This window comes from Phaseolus vulgaris, chromosome 6 (assembly GCF_051622355.1).
Source record: "Phaseolus vulgaris cultivar YP4 chromosome 6, ASM5162235v1, whole genome shotgun sequence".
Classification (NCBI taxonomy): Eukaryota; Viridiplantae; Streptophyta; class Magnoliopsida; order Fabales; family Fabaceae; genus Phaseolus; species Phaseolus vulgaris.
In genome coordinates this window covers 4,741,731-4,758,747 of record NC_143503.1, presented here as the reverse complement: position 1 = coordinate 4,758,747, position 17,017 = coordinate 4,741,731, and the positions used below count along the sequence as shown (strand labels likewise).

At 36.3% G+C, this 17,017-nt stretch overlaps 3 protein-coding genes and 1 pseudogene across 8 annotated transcripts; 3 read left to right on the top strand and 1 right to left on the bottom strand.

Moving 5' to 3' along the window:
- Positions 1-715: 715 nt before the first annotated feature.
- On the bottom strand, positions 716-8,112 carry LOC137830938 (uncharacterized). Of its 6 annotated transcripts, none has more exons than XR_016521536.1 (9): positions 7,764-8,014; positions 6,989-7,486; positions 6,659-6,830; positions 5,468-5,578; positions 5,281-5,321; positions 4,462-4,534; positions 2,506-2,596; positions 1,967-2,046; positions 716-1,366 (listed from the first exon to the last, which is right to left on the bottom strand). XR_016521536.1 is itself a non-coding variant. In XM_068638354.2 (8 exons), the coding sequence occupies exons 1-8, from the start codon at positions 7,830-7,832 to the stop codon at positions 1,142-1,144; spliced, it is 1,506 nt and encodes a 501-aa protein (XP_068494455.2). In that variant the 5' UTR covers positions 7,833-8,112; the 3' UTR covers positions 716-1,141. The 6 variants fall into 6 exon arrangements, 4 of the variants coding, with proteins under 4 accessions (XP_068494455.2, XP_068494456.2, XP_068494454.2 ...); XR_016521535.1 differs by having other exon boundaries at positions 7,609-7,995; XM_068638354.2 differs by having other exon boundaries at positions 5,281-5,578; positions 7,764-8,112.
- A 3,231-nt stretch (positions 8,113-11,343) lies between these two features.
- Positions 11,344-11,946, top strand: LOC150026278 (uncharacterized). Its single transcript, XM_090303789.1, has one exon. It carries the CDS (start codon positions 11,344-11,346, stop codon positions 11,944-11,946), a length of 603 nt encoding a protein of 200 aa, XP_090159915.1.
- A 448-nt stretch (positions 11,947-12,394) lies between these two features.
- LOC150026277 (uncharacterized) lies at positions 12,395-13,438 on the top strand. Its single transcript, XM_090303788.1, has one exon. The coding sequence runs from the start codon at positions 12,395-12,397 to the stop codon at positions 13,436-13,438; it is 1,044 nt and encodes a 347-aa protein (XP_090159914.1).
- A 938-nt stretch (positions 13,439-14,376) lies between these two features.
- Positions 14,377-16,053, top strand: LOC137833217 (uncharacterized; annotated as a pseudogene).
- Positions 16,054-17,017: the final 964 nt, after the last annotated feature.

Genomic DNA, 17,017 nt, shown 5'->3' with positions numbered 1-17,017 from the left:
TGAGACTGTATAATCTAGAAATAAATTGAAAACCAATGAAAGTTCCAATGTTGTTCGAATTGGTTGAAAATAAAAAATCCAAATGTTAACCTCAATTTCTAGAATCCTTGATCTCCAAAGTGTAGGAGAAAAATTTAGGGAATGCAGAAAGTAATGCTAGAGAAGGATAAATATATATATATATATATATATAGTGATAAATAGTGTAATAAACTAAATAATCATAATTATTTAAAACATACAATATAATAAATTCAAAAAAATCTAATAATTTCTTTTCCTTTTTATTTCCCTTCACCAAACATCATTAGAAAAGTTAGTCACCATCTTTAATAATATAAATTTTTAAGAAAAATCTAAAAATTAAAATTAATTGTTCCTTAGATTCATTAGATTTCAAAATAACACAAACTGCTGGTAAACAATATTATCAGTGCAGTGTATTTCACCAATAAGGAAACTTCAATTGAATCATGGTTATAAGGAGGCAGCAAATATGGAGGTTCTTGTTAAGAACTCCATTACTGATAACTTTTATTTCAGATGTATTCCCGGAAATGTGTTGAAAAATCAATGCTACTGTTAAAAAAAGATTAAAAAAAAACAAGATATTCGAGCATGCATGAAGTAAAAAAAAATGAGAATTTAAGAATTTTCAGTGTCTTGCAAATCTCAGCATTGACAATTCAAGAAACACTTCAATTTACACTTTCAATTGGCATGAGAAAAAATGTCCGATCCAAGAAATAGCCATATCTTCAAATTATTTCAGTACAAATCTTGATGCAAGAATTTAATGATAAAAAAACATGATAAGATATACTGTAAGCATAGAAAGCCCCCACCACCACCCTTTCATGTTATATGCAAAAAAAAAAAATGTTCTATCCTGTATTCGCAGTTCACAAAATACTGCTCATGATGGATTCATTCATATATTTTGCTTCACAACAAAATGGAAAGCCAAATCTTAGTAACTTCTAAACTATAACCAAGCAATTCTCCGTATTTGCAAAGGACTGGTCTCAACCTGTGATATGCAACTTTTGCAGATGGAAGCACCCTCTGAGACAGAGGTAGACTTAGAAAATTTCTGATTTTGAGACTGGATGGTTTCCATCATTTGCATTAGGAGATACTGTCATAGGTGCTGCTCTTGCTGCGGCCTTTGCAGTTGAGTATGCAGTCTTTGATGTTCTTGCTGCTGGTGTGCATGATCACGACGCAGTTGTTGTGTCGTAGAAGATTGAATCAGTCTTCTCATTCTCCATCTGACATATTCCGTTACCAGAGTATTCAAGCTGATTGAAATCCCAAATCCAGTGAATGAGGAGAGAAGAACTGAGAGAATGGCATTAACATTAAGCTACAAAAGTAAAAAGGGTGTTAGATATTCTAAATTTTGTTTACCTGCACCCAAATGACACAAGTCCTATTTGGATAACTTTTCAATAAGGAAAAGAAAAGAAAAAGTAAGGTGAAATAATTTCTCTTTCCCAAGTTAAAATTAGTTCATAGGGTTTGTTTGGAGAAGCTTTTGCAGAAATACTTCTTGAAGGAAAAAATAAGAAAATAATGAAATTTAACATATGCACAACACAAGTTAAAATAAGGATTTAGACAAATTATATTAAAGAACATTTACAAATTATTTCATGCATAAGCTAATTTTAACTTTGGAGAAGTTCATTTCATTATTTCTTCTCTCCTAAAAATGCTAATGGAAAATTTGTCCACACAAACCCTAAGTTGAATTGTAAAAACTTTCCATGTACTTCTTTGAATTATTGTTTTTAACTTACAAAATTAATTTTAGTTTATGGAAAAAGCTTAATTTGTGTTATCATCTTGTTTTCTTCTCCTGCAAGTGTTTATTGAAAAGTTTATTCAAACAAGACTTTATATTTAACAAAGGTGCAGAAACATTGCAAGTACTTAAGACAGGTCAGAAACTAAACAGTCTTACTATGGTATAAAACACATGAGCAAACAGGATGACAATTGCAAACTGGAAGCAAGCATAGGCCCACATGTAACTCCCGCTCACTGCAACCGAAACATTCAAGAGAGTTTAAAATTTGTTAAGCATGTTAATCACGATTAGCAAACAAGCTTATATTAAGGAGAAATTAAAAAGTCAGTACAACTCTCTAGGGTACTGGTCTGTTCCAATTACTTATCATGGTAGAAATTTAAAGAACAGTGTCAGCGTTGATTGATGCAACATAACATGATCTTTTTCAAAAAACATATTAATTCCAATGAACATAGATACAAAATGCAGTGTTCCAAAATTTCAAGGATATCCAAATGTTTAAAGATACAGTTATGATTTCATTTCTAAAGAGACTCAAACACTGACTCAATGCTTTTAGGGGCTAGACACACCCATCCTCTCAAGCACTCTATTTCAATAGTATGCACTCCAAAGAAATAAAAAGCAGAACATGAAGAGAACCAAAATTACTTTGATATGCTAAGGAAAATAAAAGGAAGCAAGTTTACCCATGGTTGAAGCAATCATAGATGAAAGGAGTCCTAAAACACAGGAGAAAGGCAATGAAATAGCAAGAGCATGAGTTCCCAAATCTGAAACCTTGTACAGTAGAAATTATTGAGTCAGACATATTTCAGTGTAACAAAACATGTTTGGAGAAAACAAGAAAATAAAGGGGATGGGGCAAGATTATAAAAAATTATACTTTAGAGAATTTAAATAAGCACAGTTCAATAAAGCTTTACATTTTATTTCTTACTTTCTTAGTTTTTACATTTTTTTCTAATATTTTATGATTTGTCTCCTTAATTGGTTAGGATCGCTAGCGTAAATAAAGGTCAACCGTTTAATCATCACATTACATCTTATTGTAATACATCACAGCACAAAAGTAATATACAAAAAATCTCTAACTCTACTAAAAATTATCATATTTCTAACATGGTATCTGAATAGTACCATCCTTTGTGATCCGTCCTACCATTATTATGCTACGCAGAGTTCCTTAAGACATGTATTTTCTTTTCTGTTAGTTTTATTCTTTTTGTCCTCTTTTCTCTTAGTCAGATGCAACTGAAAGCTTTAGTCAGTTTACAGACCACCCTGGTAATTCACTGATCTTTATATAGGGCTTCAGTAACAGAGAACTACTTCACCTATCAATGTGTGCTTCTCACTCAGAATCAATATTACTTGTTTCCTCTCTATCTGAATATCCTATAAAGTTAGGGATTGGAATCAATCTATGTTAGGAACCAAGAATTATAAAGAGAAGAAAAGAAAGGTTTTTATTGAATAAACAGAAAAAAACAAGAAATAGGAGAGCACTCTCTCCTTCAAGGGCTTCCCCTTCACAAAGAGCTAAAGCTCAATCTACAAAAGTATTACACACTCCCCCTCCCCCTCTCCTTTTTTATTATTTATATCTAACTAGCAAATCAAATAACAAACTCATGACTATTCTAATTCTAACTAACTCCTCCTCTATGTGTAACCTAACAATCTACCTATAATAAAATAGGAGAGCAAAATTTCTCTAGTTACATAAATGGACAATATTTCTCAAACTATATCATTACTACTACATCTTCATTGCAGCCGCCTTCTTTTGTGATTACTATCTCATCTCCAGTTAAACAGGAAACAGCACCAGAAAATTTGCGTAGTCATTTTAAGCTCATACCTGGAAGTGTTGCTACTTCTCTCAGCCTTCATTACTAACAGGTTGCAAGTGTGTACCACCCTATCAACCCAGTGATTATGTCAATATGAGCTAACAATAGTTGACTTCAGACACATGGCGAGCCCTTTACTTGTAGCAAGCTGAAAGCTTGCTCAACTTTGGTTTGAGGGGAGTGTTGGAATATTTCATAACATCAATATTGTATCTTTAAATAGATAGTAACTGCTATGATATATAGACTACACTTTAGGACAAATTTCAGGCGTTTGTAAAGGATCTGATTTTTGTATAATTAATGAGAAAAGGCCAGAGCCATACAGTTTTCCCTAAAATAGCCTGCAACTTTCTCCTTCATCCTTACCGTCTCAATTGAGGATTACCCCCACTTCTATATAGTACTTTGGTATTATCTCTAATCAATGTGAGACTTAGGTTTTCCCCAATACACCCTGTCATGTGTCCAAGACAATTGGGTTTGGTACAAGTATAACATGGTGAGTGACCCCTTTAGTGAATCTAGAATAGAATCTAATACCATATTACAAAGTGGTTTAGGCCAAACTCAACACTACAAAACGAGCTTGTAAAGTGAAAATTGCCTACATTTATATATGGTACTTGACATTATCTCCAGTTGATGTGAGACTTTCGTTTTTCACAATAAATCTTATAACATCAAAGAGTGTCAAGACAAGGCAACTTCAGTTAGCTTCATTTGCAAATATATCAACAAAAGATTATCCAAAAAAATTTGTCAGTGTTACCAAGATCAGTAGCATACCAGTAGCTCCTCAAGAAAACAAAAGTATGCAAGCATGCTGACCAAGATAAGTACTGATAAATCCTGCCATATCCTGCACGGTACATTATGATTAGAGTAGAAAGTAAGAAATTGTCTAGTGAATTTTCACAATTTTGTAGAACTGGCAAAGCATTGTTTCCTGATATCTGTGTGACATTGTTCAAATTCAGACATAACTTGCATGTATTCTATTAGACAACTCAGCAGCCAAATAAAAAGTAAGTTTTTTGGTTGATTTGGTTAGTTTTAGGATTTTCTCCATAGTCTGGAACATTTTCCTTCTTTAAAAATAACTATAGTGCAGCAACTGAAACCTATTGGGAGGTCGTCACTATTTTAATTATGTTCTAATAATACCTTACTACTAGTGTAACATATCCCATTATTGTCTGATTGCGACATACAATTCAGCTTGCCCCATAATTTCAAGAGTTTGTAACACACGCCAGAAGCCAATTACATATGGATTAGTCTTTCTGACTTGTTTCGGTGAAGCTTGGATTTTTCACCATAGTTTGGAGCAGTTTTTCATGATTAACTACAATAGTTTTTCAAGGATTGAATATGTAAATTGACTTGCAGCTAATGAAACCTAAAATCCCCTACAACTGGTCTTAATGTAAAAAGAAAAATTAAAATAATGAAAACTGTTGTTAGAACTTATTGTTCTAGGCGATTTTTAAGTGTAGATCACAAGATCCAATAAATGAGTACAATACTTTTACGTCTCTCCTATGTTAACTTGTTGGTTTGATATTGAACACAAAATTGCTGTGTCATTGAAGAAATTGAATTTACCTGTAAGAAGTTACTTCTCTATGCTGTGGTGCTGGTAATGGCTGCGGAATAACAGTTTGAGGATTAGAAATTTTCAAGAGTGTTACGGGGAGGTTAAGGACTTCCTGCTTGCAGACATCACAGGTTTTGTTTCCTTTGATACTAAACCACTTTACTGCACAGTCTTGGTGAGCAAGTGCAAGCTCACCTTTACAACTGCATTCCATCCTCAGAGTATTACCTCCTTCCGCAAGCTCCACCAAGCAAATCCTACAAACTGCATCTTCCTCTGGAATATCCTCAGAAGTATCTTCAACAACTGAAAATGAAACAGTGAGAAAATACTAGGTTAGAAAATAGTATATGGTTTCAATTCTCCTTTCAAGCATAAGCAATGTTCAGATAGTCCAAAGAAATAAAACCTCTAGGGAATGCGCATACAGCATCTTTCAACATATCAAAACTAAAAATAATCAAGTATGGTTTGTTGCCATCTTTTATTAGAACATAACGAGGACAAGATGAATCAACATCCATGCCATATGTGAACAATGAGGCACATGACTACAGAAGCAGAAAACACAAGACAAAAGTAAAACAATAGGGAAATGGAACAAGATAAATTCAAAGTTACTAAAAGTTTCATTACACAAAACGCCAAGTTTCACCCAAACAAGAGTTAGAAAAAGAATATAAAAAGATTCAATAAGTTCAATGGTGAAAATAGAACAAACTTTACAACAAACCATTAAAACACCTTGCTTCAGAAAAGGAGAATTCTAAAATTAGGTTTTGTTGCTGTTGTTGTCATAGAGTGTTCTAGAATAAAAAAGATTTTGTATTTTGTATTATCCTGTGGTTATACTATAAACAGTGAATAGAACTACTATTTACTACTTATCTTTCTTCTACCATTACATCTAGCAATTAAAACCTTCAACAAATTCTTTGCAATTCTATTTCTCATTAGGGAATACGATGAATATGGATTATTTGCAAACAGAAGACACAGCACATTTATGATTTGAAATGATAATCCCATATCTGTATAATCAAATATTAAATAAAACTCGAAGGAACAACTATCAGTTGCTTGGATCACTTGATACATTTTGCATGGTCACCTTATTGAGAATCTCACTCACACGTTCACTTCAAAAGCAGAGAGTACTCAATGTTCTACCCCAAACTCTAAAATTAAATTATTACTCCTATCTTTTCCTTCCTCTACGGAGTCTTTTAAACAATGCATTCGCATTGCTGATCTTTTATGGTTCAGTGTCTCATAGTAAAAAATGTTGCTTGCCAAACACCTAACTGTTACTTTTGAAAAAAAGCTTAAAAAGAGATACCCAGAAAAAAATATAATATAAATTCCATATATTATGAAGAAGATTACCAATCTCAGATCCGGAAGCATTCTGAGTTGAGATGCCTTCACCAGTTGTTAGAAGTGATCTTGCTGAAATTACACGAACCAACCTTCTAGAATCTGTACGTCTTAAATTAGCGGCTTTGATATTAACAGGAACCGAAACCGATCGAGTAATGTGCTGATTTACTTCCATTTTCTGTACAAAATGAAAATTCATCAATGCAGCATACCTGAAGCATCAAATACTATTTCATACAAAAAAAATTGTAGAAAAGCTTCGCCTATAAATAAACTGTGGTATAAAAGTAGTTGTTTTGACACCGTGAAACAATAATGAGAACAGAAGAACCATACACTTGAATCAGAATCACACCCTAGATGTCTTCCTTGTACAATCTCTGCACCTGAATTTGCAGTTGGAGTAACAGGCAATGAATGTGTGGCTTTGGTTGATGAAGAGAACAAAATCTTGTTAAGAGAAAGGGACCTTGAAGTTGAAGGCTTAGAGGTTGAAGGCTTAGAAGTTGAAGGCTTATCCACAGGACAATCTGATGGTAAGTTATCAGGAACAATAAGAACTGTCCTTTCACTATCTTGTGAACCATTCTTAGCCTTAAAGCTCCTCTCAGAGAGCAAACTTTTCATAGTGGACTTGACTCTGGCTGAATTTGGCCTAGGGGGAAGTCCTCTACCGGAACCTGGACTTGATATCAATGTAGGACCATCTGTCTTTGTGAAAGAGGATAATGCATTTTCCACTGACCTTGCTGGTATTTGCAGAGAGGAGAGGTGTGGTCTTCTGGATTCTGGAATCAAGGAGGTACTGTCACCTATCCCATTTCCAGCAGAACACTAAAAAAACAGGGCATCAAAACTATTTCACTGTAACTAACACACGCACACACAAAATGAAGTTAAAGTTTTCCTTTTTTTTTCCAAAGAAGGAGAAAAGAAAAGGCAAAATTCTGCTTTACCCATATGGTAAAAATTGAACTTTGCTTTATCTTGGTCCCTATATAGCTCAAACCAAATGGAACCCAGATGGTATGAAGAGAAATCATGGCATAGGCAAAAAGGGTTTCAGTTTTGACCATTGAGGATTTGAACACAGGGGGTTTGGCAAAATCACCTGATGGCGGTGAAGAAGAATAGCAGGATCTGCTGCCTCACGTTGAAGTTCAGCAGCTGCCTTGTCCATGAAAGACAGATTGAGAGGAAAGGAAAATGGTAGTTCTGAGAAGAAGGGGCAAAAGTGAAGTCATCAACAATGATACCATCACCCCCTCAGATACAACAAAATAGAATAATGGTGTTAGCAGAGAAGGAAGAGGAAAGAGAAAGGAATGATGGGTAGCATGAACATTGTGCTAAGTAAAGTTTGGAGAATATTATAATAATTCAAAGTTTATGATTTTGGGAGAATTAGCTCTTTAGAATTGCCACTGCCATTATTATCATCCGCCAACTTGTCATTTGTCGCTTCTATCACACTTTCACTTCTGCTATCACCATTCTCACTCTCTCAACTATTCATAAAACTATTTTTGTGATAATAAAACAAATACTAAAACATACCTTTATAAATTCTTAATATTAAAAGTACATAATAAAATATTATAATATGCTTTAATATCATTGATAAAGTAAGTTTATATGTAAAATAAAAAATTAAATAACTAATATTTTAGTTTGATTTTTATTTCAAGAAAAAAGTTAAAATCATGATTTTTTTTTTATTGATTGAACATTGATTTTGTATTTTATCAGTTTTGCATCGCAGCTAAACTGAATAGAAACATCTCTATAATGATAATATTGACCTATTATAATAATAATAATATTTTTCTTATCTTTTGATAGGCGAAGCAATAAAAAAATTAAAGAAAATTGATACAATGAAAATAGAGATAAATTGGTTTAGATGAGTGGGAAATAAAGCGATAAAAAATGTACAAGTTTGTCTGCCTTAGGTTAAATAAAATTAAAAAGAGAAAGGACAAAAAGGATTTGGATAATTTTGAACTCAAAGAAAGGAAACCACCGTGTATTATCACTATTGACTAATATATTATTAATATTAATATTTGATTTTTTTTTTCTTAAGAATACTGTGTGTTACTTTATTTATTTATACTAGTGCAAACACATGTATATACGATTGTGTCTGTATATCTAAATTTTTTTTTATTTAATTTTTACGATGATAGAAATGTAATAATATATATAAATAATAATTTTGAATAAGTTAAAATTGAAAAAAAAAATTGAGTGCGAGGTGTTAACATTCCAATAAAATTGTTACCTTCACATTCATCCATGTGTCCGGCCATGTTCTGAATAAAGAAAAAGAAAATATAAATGAAGGAGAATCTTATTGAAGACGTGGCATAGAAATAGTAAGAGGGATTATCAGGATCGTTCGAGGAGGACTTAAAATAAGTTACCAAGAAAAAATTGGAGAGTCATATAAAAACTAAAAATCTATACTAATATCAATTTAAAATATTAAAAAATAATTTTATTTTTAAATAATTCATATGAAATGATAAAATATTCAATTATTTTATTAAATAAAATGAAATATTAAATAAAGGTAGAAATCGGAAAAAAATTATATACATTCAAAAATCTTCTTTATATAAATATTTACTGTTCACGTCCTAGTTTGGTTATAAGAGATAATACAATTGACATTAGATAATTCTCGTAGTTTTTAGTTTTTTCTTAAAAATAATAATTAATTAATTAGTAATAAATTTTTATTATTATTCTTTATTTAAGTTTAAAATAATGAATTAAATTAAGAATACTTTATTATTTATTTTAAATAGCTTTATTTTTTTATTAGTTATTGCTTAAGTAATTATTAAATAAATAAATCTTGGAAATTATTATTTTAGTTATAAAATAAATTTTATAGTTGGAAAATTCAAATTTAAATATAAAAATATAGTTATAATTAATAAATATTTAATTTTCAGAAAAAGTTATTTTGCATAGAATTGTTTTATATTTATTGAAGTACAATAACTTTAACTAATAATGTTTTAAAACTGTTATTTAAAATATATTCAAGTAATATTTAATTATAGAGCCAACTGAAGTGATTTAAATGTTTATAAGAAAAATTAAAATTTCATTTATTTTAAAGTTAAAGATAGTGGAAGGAAAGTAAATGGAGTTAAAACAATATAAACATAATTCAAATGAAATATATATATATATATATATATATATATATATATATATATATATATATATAAAATTCAAGTGGATTTTCATAAATTATGTTTGTTAGTGTAACTATTATTCTGTAAGTTAGGAATCATAAATTTTTTGGTTTAGATAAATAATTTAATTTTAAGTTTTTTTAATATTTGATTATTTTGGTTACGTTAATGTTATTTTGACTTATACGAATTCATAAATGATCTTTTTATTAACAATCAATAAGTTCATTTCTATTAATTGTTAATGGTATTTGTAGGTTAATACTTACTGTACTAGTACGGTCGGACGATTCAGTGCGTCGGTCAATACTTAGGTCACGCCGACTGACCTATAACGCTTAAGTCAAAGGTTAACCAGATTAGCAAGGCTAATCCATGGTTAAGGGTAGCTTAACGAAATCCTAAACGCAAACCAACACTCTTAACCTGGCCCAACAGTGAAGGCACATTAAGGTAATATAAATAGTACGCACTTCAAGGAGAAATGTACGTCATTATATACAGTACTCTGACAACCGAGTGCCGATACCCTGCTGACTTGAGCGTTGGAGTGCCTTCTGCAGGTACCACCTCCGCCTAGGGTCGGACGATTCAGTGCGTTTGCCAACACTCGGGCCACGCCGACCGACCTATAACGCTCAAGTCAAAGGTTGACCAGATTAGCAAGGCTAATCCATGGTTAAGGGTAGCTCAACGAAACCCTAAACGCAAACCAACCCTCTTAACCTGGCCCTACAGTGAAGGCCCATTAAGGTAATATAAATAACACGCACTTCAAGGAGAAAGGTACGTCATTATATACAATACTCTGACAACCGACTGTCGATACCTCGCTGACTTGAGCGTTGGAGTGCCTTCTGCAGGTGCCACCTCCGCCTGAGGAGCAGGATGACTGAAAGAAGAGAAGCACGACAGGGAGCGCGAACGTGCTAAGGAAGTATCAAGAGTGTTAGACCGACCGGACGCTGGAGTAGGAGCAATCGTTCTCTAGGTCCCCAAACCCGTTCGAGAACAATTGGCGCCCACCGTGGGGCTCGAGAGAACAGCGTGAAGAAACAACAGTAGATGGTATCAACCCATAGTATGCCCGAAGCAGATCAAGCGACAATGATGTTAACACTCCAGAAGGAGCTGACGGAGATGAAGAAAGCCCATGAGGAGGCTACCAGGAAGAACGAGGAGGAAATAAAAAACCTTTGAGAGGAAAACAAACATATGAAGAAGCTGGTAGATGGAGGACCATCTCTCGTCCCGACCAACCAGGTCGGCAAGTCCTTCGCCACAACTGTCAGCCTACAGGTCGAGAGAGAACCGAAGAACAACCTCATTGTGGAAATGGATAGCGAATCCCACCCTAACAAAACGGTGAACACTACAGGCACCGTTGGCCCCGACCGACGTCACCCCTTCACCGATTTTATCATGGACACCCTTTTGCCAGACAGGTGGAAGGGATTCAACAGGGATTAGTACGACGAAATGACCGACCCTGACAAGCACATGGATGCGTATACGACCCACATGAGTCTGTATACAACGGACGACGTGGTCTTGTGCCAAATCTTCCCAACCTCGCTTAAGGGAGGAGCCCTAAGCTGGTTCACCAAGCTCCCCCCAAATTCAGTGGATTGCTTTGAAACCCTGATGGCCAAGTTCGACATTCAGTTCGCAACAAGCCGCCCCCACCACCTGACGTCCATAGCATTGGTCAGCATCCGACAAGAAAAGGGAGAGTCTCTTAGAACTTTCATTGATCGGTTTGGGAAAACCGCTATGAGCATTCGAAACCTCAGCCCTGAGGTGGCAATGCACCACATGTTGACCGCCCTCCAACCGGGGCCCTTCGTTGACAGTCTGTGCATGCAGCCTGCGACAAGCTTGGACGAGCTTAGGCGTCGAGCGACCAAGTTCATGCAATTGGAAGAGCTGCGTGAGTTCAGGAACCAAGCTCAAACCGAAGCGAGCGGGGAAAAGAAGGACGAGAAAGAACGACAAGGAAGATCTAGGTCCGGGCGAGGCGACCCCAAGCGGGATAACCGTGGGCCTCGGTTCTCACGATACACACCCCTCAACGTTGACTGAGAAAAAATATTGCAAGAGAAGGGTTGATCCCGCCACCGAGAAGGGCTCTAAGCCCCAAGAACGCCGATTGTAGCAAGAAGGGTCGGTACCACAAAAATACCAGTCATTCGACCGAGGAATGTCAAGCCTTAAAGGATAAGATAGAAGAACTTATCCAAGCAGGGAACCTACACCGCTTTGTGCAAAGCAGTCGCACGGCCAGCGTTCCCCATGCAAAGAAGAAACCCCAAGGAAGAGAGACCGCACACCCTCGGGACCCCGAGAAGGCGACCATCGTCGAGAGCGGCACGGGAGGAGAAATGATCCCCCTAAAGACGATACTAGAAGAGGTCGTGAGGTCATAAACACCATTGCCGGCGGGTTTGCCAGAGGTAAAAGTTTTAACAACACACAAAAGAAACATCTACGCGTTGTCCACCAACTAAACTTGGTGTCCATCCGACCGAGGATGCCACCCATAACATTTACAGACAAAGACTTCAAAGGGATAGACCCTTCCCAGGACGACCCAATGGTGATATCGGTCGACATTGACGATTTCACCATTAAGAAAACCCTCATGGACCAAGGGAGCTCGATCGACATCCTCTACTGGAAGACCTTTAAAGCCATGGGGATCCCAGTAGAGGAAATGATGCCCTACGACGACCATGTAGTCAGCTTTTCTGGGGAGCGGGTGGGCACAAAGGGGTACATTGAGTTGTATACAACCTTCGACCTAGATGACACTAGCAAAACCTTGAAGATCAGGTATTTAGTTATTGACGCAAATACCTCCTACAACATCCTCCTAGGGCGGTCGTCCCTAAACAAGCTTGGGGTGATCGTCTCCACCCCTCATCTCATGATGAAGTTCCCCTCTCTATCGGGCGATATACTGACCATTCACGTGGATAAAAAAATAGCAAGGGAGTGTTACACAGAAAGCTTGCGAGTGGAGCCCACCTGGCAGAAGGTTACCAACAGCCACCCGCCCAAACACAAGATACCCGGCCGAGGGAGATCCCCACAAAGACACGCATCACCGGTCGAACACGCAGTCGCCATGGTAGACCTTGATCTAAGAGAGGTTGAACCAAGACTAGAAGCGAAGGACGAGCTACGTCATGCCGCCCTCATTGATGAGGAGCGGTACACAAGTATTGGCACGACCATGGCAGCCGCTGACGGCGAACTCATCCATCGAACCTTAAAGAAAAATGTGGATCTCTTTGCCTGGACGGCCGCCGACGTCCCAAGCGTCAATCCTGAAATAATCAGTCACCGTCTCTCGGTGTACAAAGAAGCACGCCCGGTTGCACAGAAAAAGAGAAACCACGGAGAAGACAAGAGGCTCGCGGCCAGAGCCGAGGCTGAAAAACTTCTCAAAGTCGGGTTCATCTGCGAAGCCCGGTACTCAACCTGGTTAGCTAATGTAGTGATGGTCACGAAGCCGAACGACAAATGGCGGATGTGCATCGACTATAAAGATTTGAACAAAGCGTGCCCCTAAGGACTCATATCCCCTCCCCAACATCGATCGACTCGTTGACAGAGCGGCCAGTCACAAAATGTTGAGCTTCCTGGATGCCTACTCTGGCTACAACCAGATAAGCATGCATCCCAAGGACAAGGAAAAAACCACCTTCACAATCGACGACGCAAACTACTTCTATGAGGTAATGTCGTTCGGCCTAAAGAATGCAGGGGCCACTTACCAAAGGCTGATGGACAAGATTTTCAAGGGGATGATAGGTAGGAGCGTAGAGGTCTACGTAGACGACATTGTGGTGAAATCTGACTCGTGCGGTCAGCACGTCAACGACTTGCAAGAAGTCTTTGACGCCCTAAGGAAGGTCAACATGCGCCTCAATCCCGAGAAATGCGTGTTCGGCGTCGAGCAAGGTTATCAAACTCTAGGGTTAACTCGTAAACCCTTACGAGTTTAAGAGTCAAGTGAAGGGTGGCGAGTCAACTCGGGAGCAAACTCGTTTTTGAGTAAACCCGCAGTTGACTCGGTCAAACTCGGCCAAACTCGCGAGTTTAGGGCCGAGTTACCGAGTTGCAAAAATTGGCCCAAAACGGAGCGTTTTGGTTAGTTTTTTAGGGTTTTACTTACCTGGTTCACGTTCTCCTCACGTGTTCATCTTCTTCACGATCTCATCTCCTTCATTGTCGTCATCGCTGCAGCTTCTCCTCGCGTCATTCGTCATCGTCGTCGTCGTCGCTGCTCGTCGTCACCGCTCGTCATCGCCGCACAGCGTCGCGTCGCACCGCGCCGCACAACACTGCGTCGCACCGCACAACATCGCGTCGCACTGTGATAGGTAAGTAGTCTCGGTCTCTTGCTGCTATTGTGAGAACAGATTGGGAAATTAGGGTTTTAAAATTAGGGTTTCTAAAATTAGGGGTTTTAAAATAGGATTTTAAAATTAGGGTTGGGACAGATTGGATTTTTGTTTAATTTTAGGGCAGATTGACTAATTGATGGTTTTTTTTTAATTTTTGGCATAGTAAGATCATAAGATGTCTGGAACTAGTTCAAATTCAGCATTACTGCCACCTAGAAGTAAGAATGCGGTAGGAAATAGAATAGATATTGGATGGAAGCATGGAACTGATGTTTCGGGGAATGGAAAAAAAATGAAATGTAATTACTGCAGCAAAATATTTAATGGAGGAATTTTCAGATTCAAAAGTCATCTTGCCGGAACAAGATATGATTCTGAACCTTGTGTATCAGTACCAGAAGAAATCAAAGATTTAATGTTGAAAGTTGTCTCGGAAGCTAAAGATGCCTCATTGAAGAAAAGAAAGTTGAAGTTTAATAGTTTTGGACAAACTGATGGTGAGGAAGATAGTGAAAGTATCTCTAGCAAGATGTTTAAAAGTAAATCTTCATCTTCTGATGGTGTTCAAGCTACTCTGAATCAAATGTACAAGAGGGGTGATAAAGAAAAAGTTGATGCTCAAGTTGCTGAATTTTTCTACACAAGTGCCATCCCATTCAATGTTATTAGAAATCCAGCTTTTGCAAAGATGTGTGACATGATTGGTAGATATGGTGTTGGCTATAAACCTCCAACATATCATGATATTAGAGAGAAGCTTTTGAAACAAGTCGTAGACAAAACTGATATAGAACTTGAAAAGTATAAGGATGAATAGAAGAGAACAGGTTGTACCATTATGTCTGATGGATGGACAGACAAAAAAAGACGGTCAATTTGTAATTTTTTGGTGAACAGTCCTAAAGGAATTGTGTTTCTATATTCATTAGATACCTCTGACATCTCAAAAACTGCAGATAAAGTATTTAAAATGTTGGATGATGCAGTAGAATTTGTTGGTGAGGAAAATGTACTGTAGGTAGTTACTGATAATGCTGCAAATTTCAAGGCAGGTGGAAAGCTTTTGATGCAAAAAAGGGAGCACCTATATTGGACTCCATGTGCTGCCCATTGTATTGATTTAATCTTTGAAGATTTTGAGAATCAATTAAAGGTCCATGAAACTACTATCCAAAAGGGAAGAAGGATCACTACCTACATTTATGGTAGAGCAATGCTAATTACCATTTTGAAAAAGTTTACGAATGGAAGGGACTTGATAAGGCCTGGAATGACTAGATTTGCCACAGCATATTTGACTCTAGCTTGTTTGTATGAAATGAAAACATCATTGATGACCATGTTTAACTCTGAAGAATGGAAAACAAGCAAGTTTGGAACTTCTCAAGAAGGGAGAAAAGTTCAAAATGTGGTATTAGATAGTCGATTTTGGAAGAATGTAAGTATATGCTTAAAAGTTGTTGCCCTTCTTATGGTGGTCCTTCGATTGGTAGATTCGGATGTAAAACCCACAATGGGATTTATATATGAGGGGATGGATTGCGCCAAAGAGAAGATTAAAAGCAACTTTAATAATATCAAGAAAAGGTAACATTTCTAGGTTTCTTCCATTTTAAATTTTAATACTTATTTATTGTGTAATTATTTCTAAGTTCTAACATAACATAATTGGTACGTAGTTATGAACCTGTTTGGAAAATCATTGATCAGAGGTGGAATAATCAGCTTCATAGGCCTTTGCATGCAGCTGCCTATTACCTAAACCCCCAATTACACTATCAACCAAACTTTAAAAATGATGATGTTGAGGTGAGGGAGGGGTTGTACATGTGCATGAGAAGATTGGTTAATGACGTTGCAGAAAGAACAAAAATCAATTTGCAACTTACTGATTTTCACCATGCAAGAGGAATATTTTCTTTGGAAGATGCAAAGTTGGGTAGGAAAGGTATGTTACCTGCAGATTGGTGGGAGATGTTTGGGGATAGAACTCCAGAACTAAATAGGTTTGTTGTTCGAGTTTTGAGTTTAACTTGTAGTTATTCAGGGTGTGAGCGTAATTGGAGCTCATTTGAAATGGTAATTAAAGTTCTTCAAGTTATTTAAGGTTTTTTCTTGATTTGATTTATATATTGACAAAAATTTCATATTTAATTATAGGTTCATACAAAAAGAAGAAATCGTTTGGCTCAAAAGAAAATGAATGGCTTAGTTTATGTAATGTATAATTCGAAGTTGAGAAACAGACAAATTAGAAGATCTATTGCTCTTCCATTTGAAGACATTCAGTCCGATAATGAATGGATAACTGAAGAAGGAGATAATGTTGTTGAGGTTGAGCAAACTTTACTTGAAAATGATGGTGTGAATGTTGACTTAGGTGGAGGAACAAGTTTAAATGATTCAATTCCAGATGCAACTGATTTTGATGATGATGTTGTTGATGAAGATGATGATGATGAAGATGGAGATGATCATGAAGATCTTGGAGATAATTTCCTTAGAGCATTAGATGAATGAATGAGACTTTTAAAACTATAACATTTGTGTTGTTTTAGTTATTTTATTGGTGTATGAACTTGTTTATTTCAATATTATGGATTTGATATCATGAATTATTTTTTTTTTGTTAAATTTTTATGTGAAGTAGACTCTTACGAGTCTACGAGTCGGGTTTACGAGTCGAGTTTACTGGGCTCCCACGAGTAACAGTAGACTCTCGAGTCTGATAACCTTGGCGT

Excerpts from the sequence above, each read along its gene's own strand:
- LOC137830938 (XM_068638353.2), bottom strand. The coding sequence starts at position 7,728 with ATGGTCAAAACTGAAACCCTTTTTGCCTATGCCATGATTTCTCTTCAT. Across the intron at positions 5,579-6,658 it reads TGCTTCCGGATCTGAGATTG|TTGTTGAAGATACTTCTGAG; the intron begins GTAATCTTCTTC and ends TTTCATTTTCAG. Across the intron at positions 2,597-4,461 it reads GTTTTCTTGAGGAGCTACTG|GTTTCAGATTTGGGAACTCA; the intron begins GTATGCTACTGA and ends CTACTGTACAAG.
- LOC150026278 (XM_090303789.1), top strand. The coding sequence starts at position 11,344 with ATGACCGACCCTGACAAGCACATGGATGCGTATACGACCCACATGAGT.
- LOC150026277 (XM_090303788.1), top strand. The coding sequence starts at position 12,395 with ATGCCACCCATAACATTTACAGACAAAGACTTCAAAGGGATAGACCCT.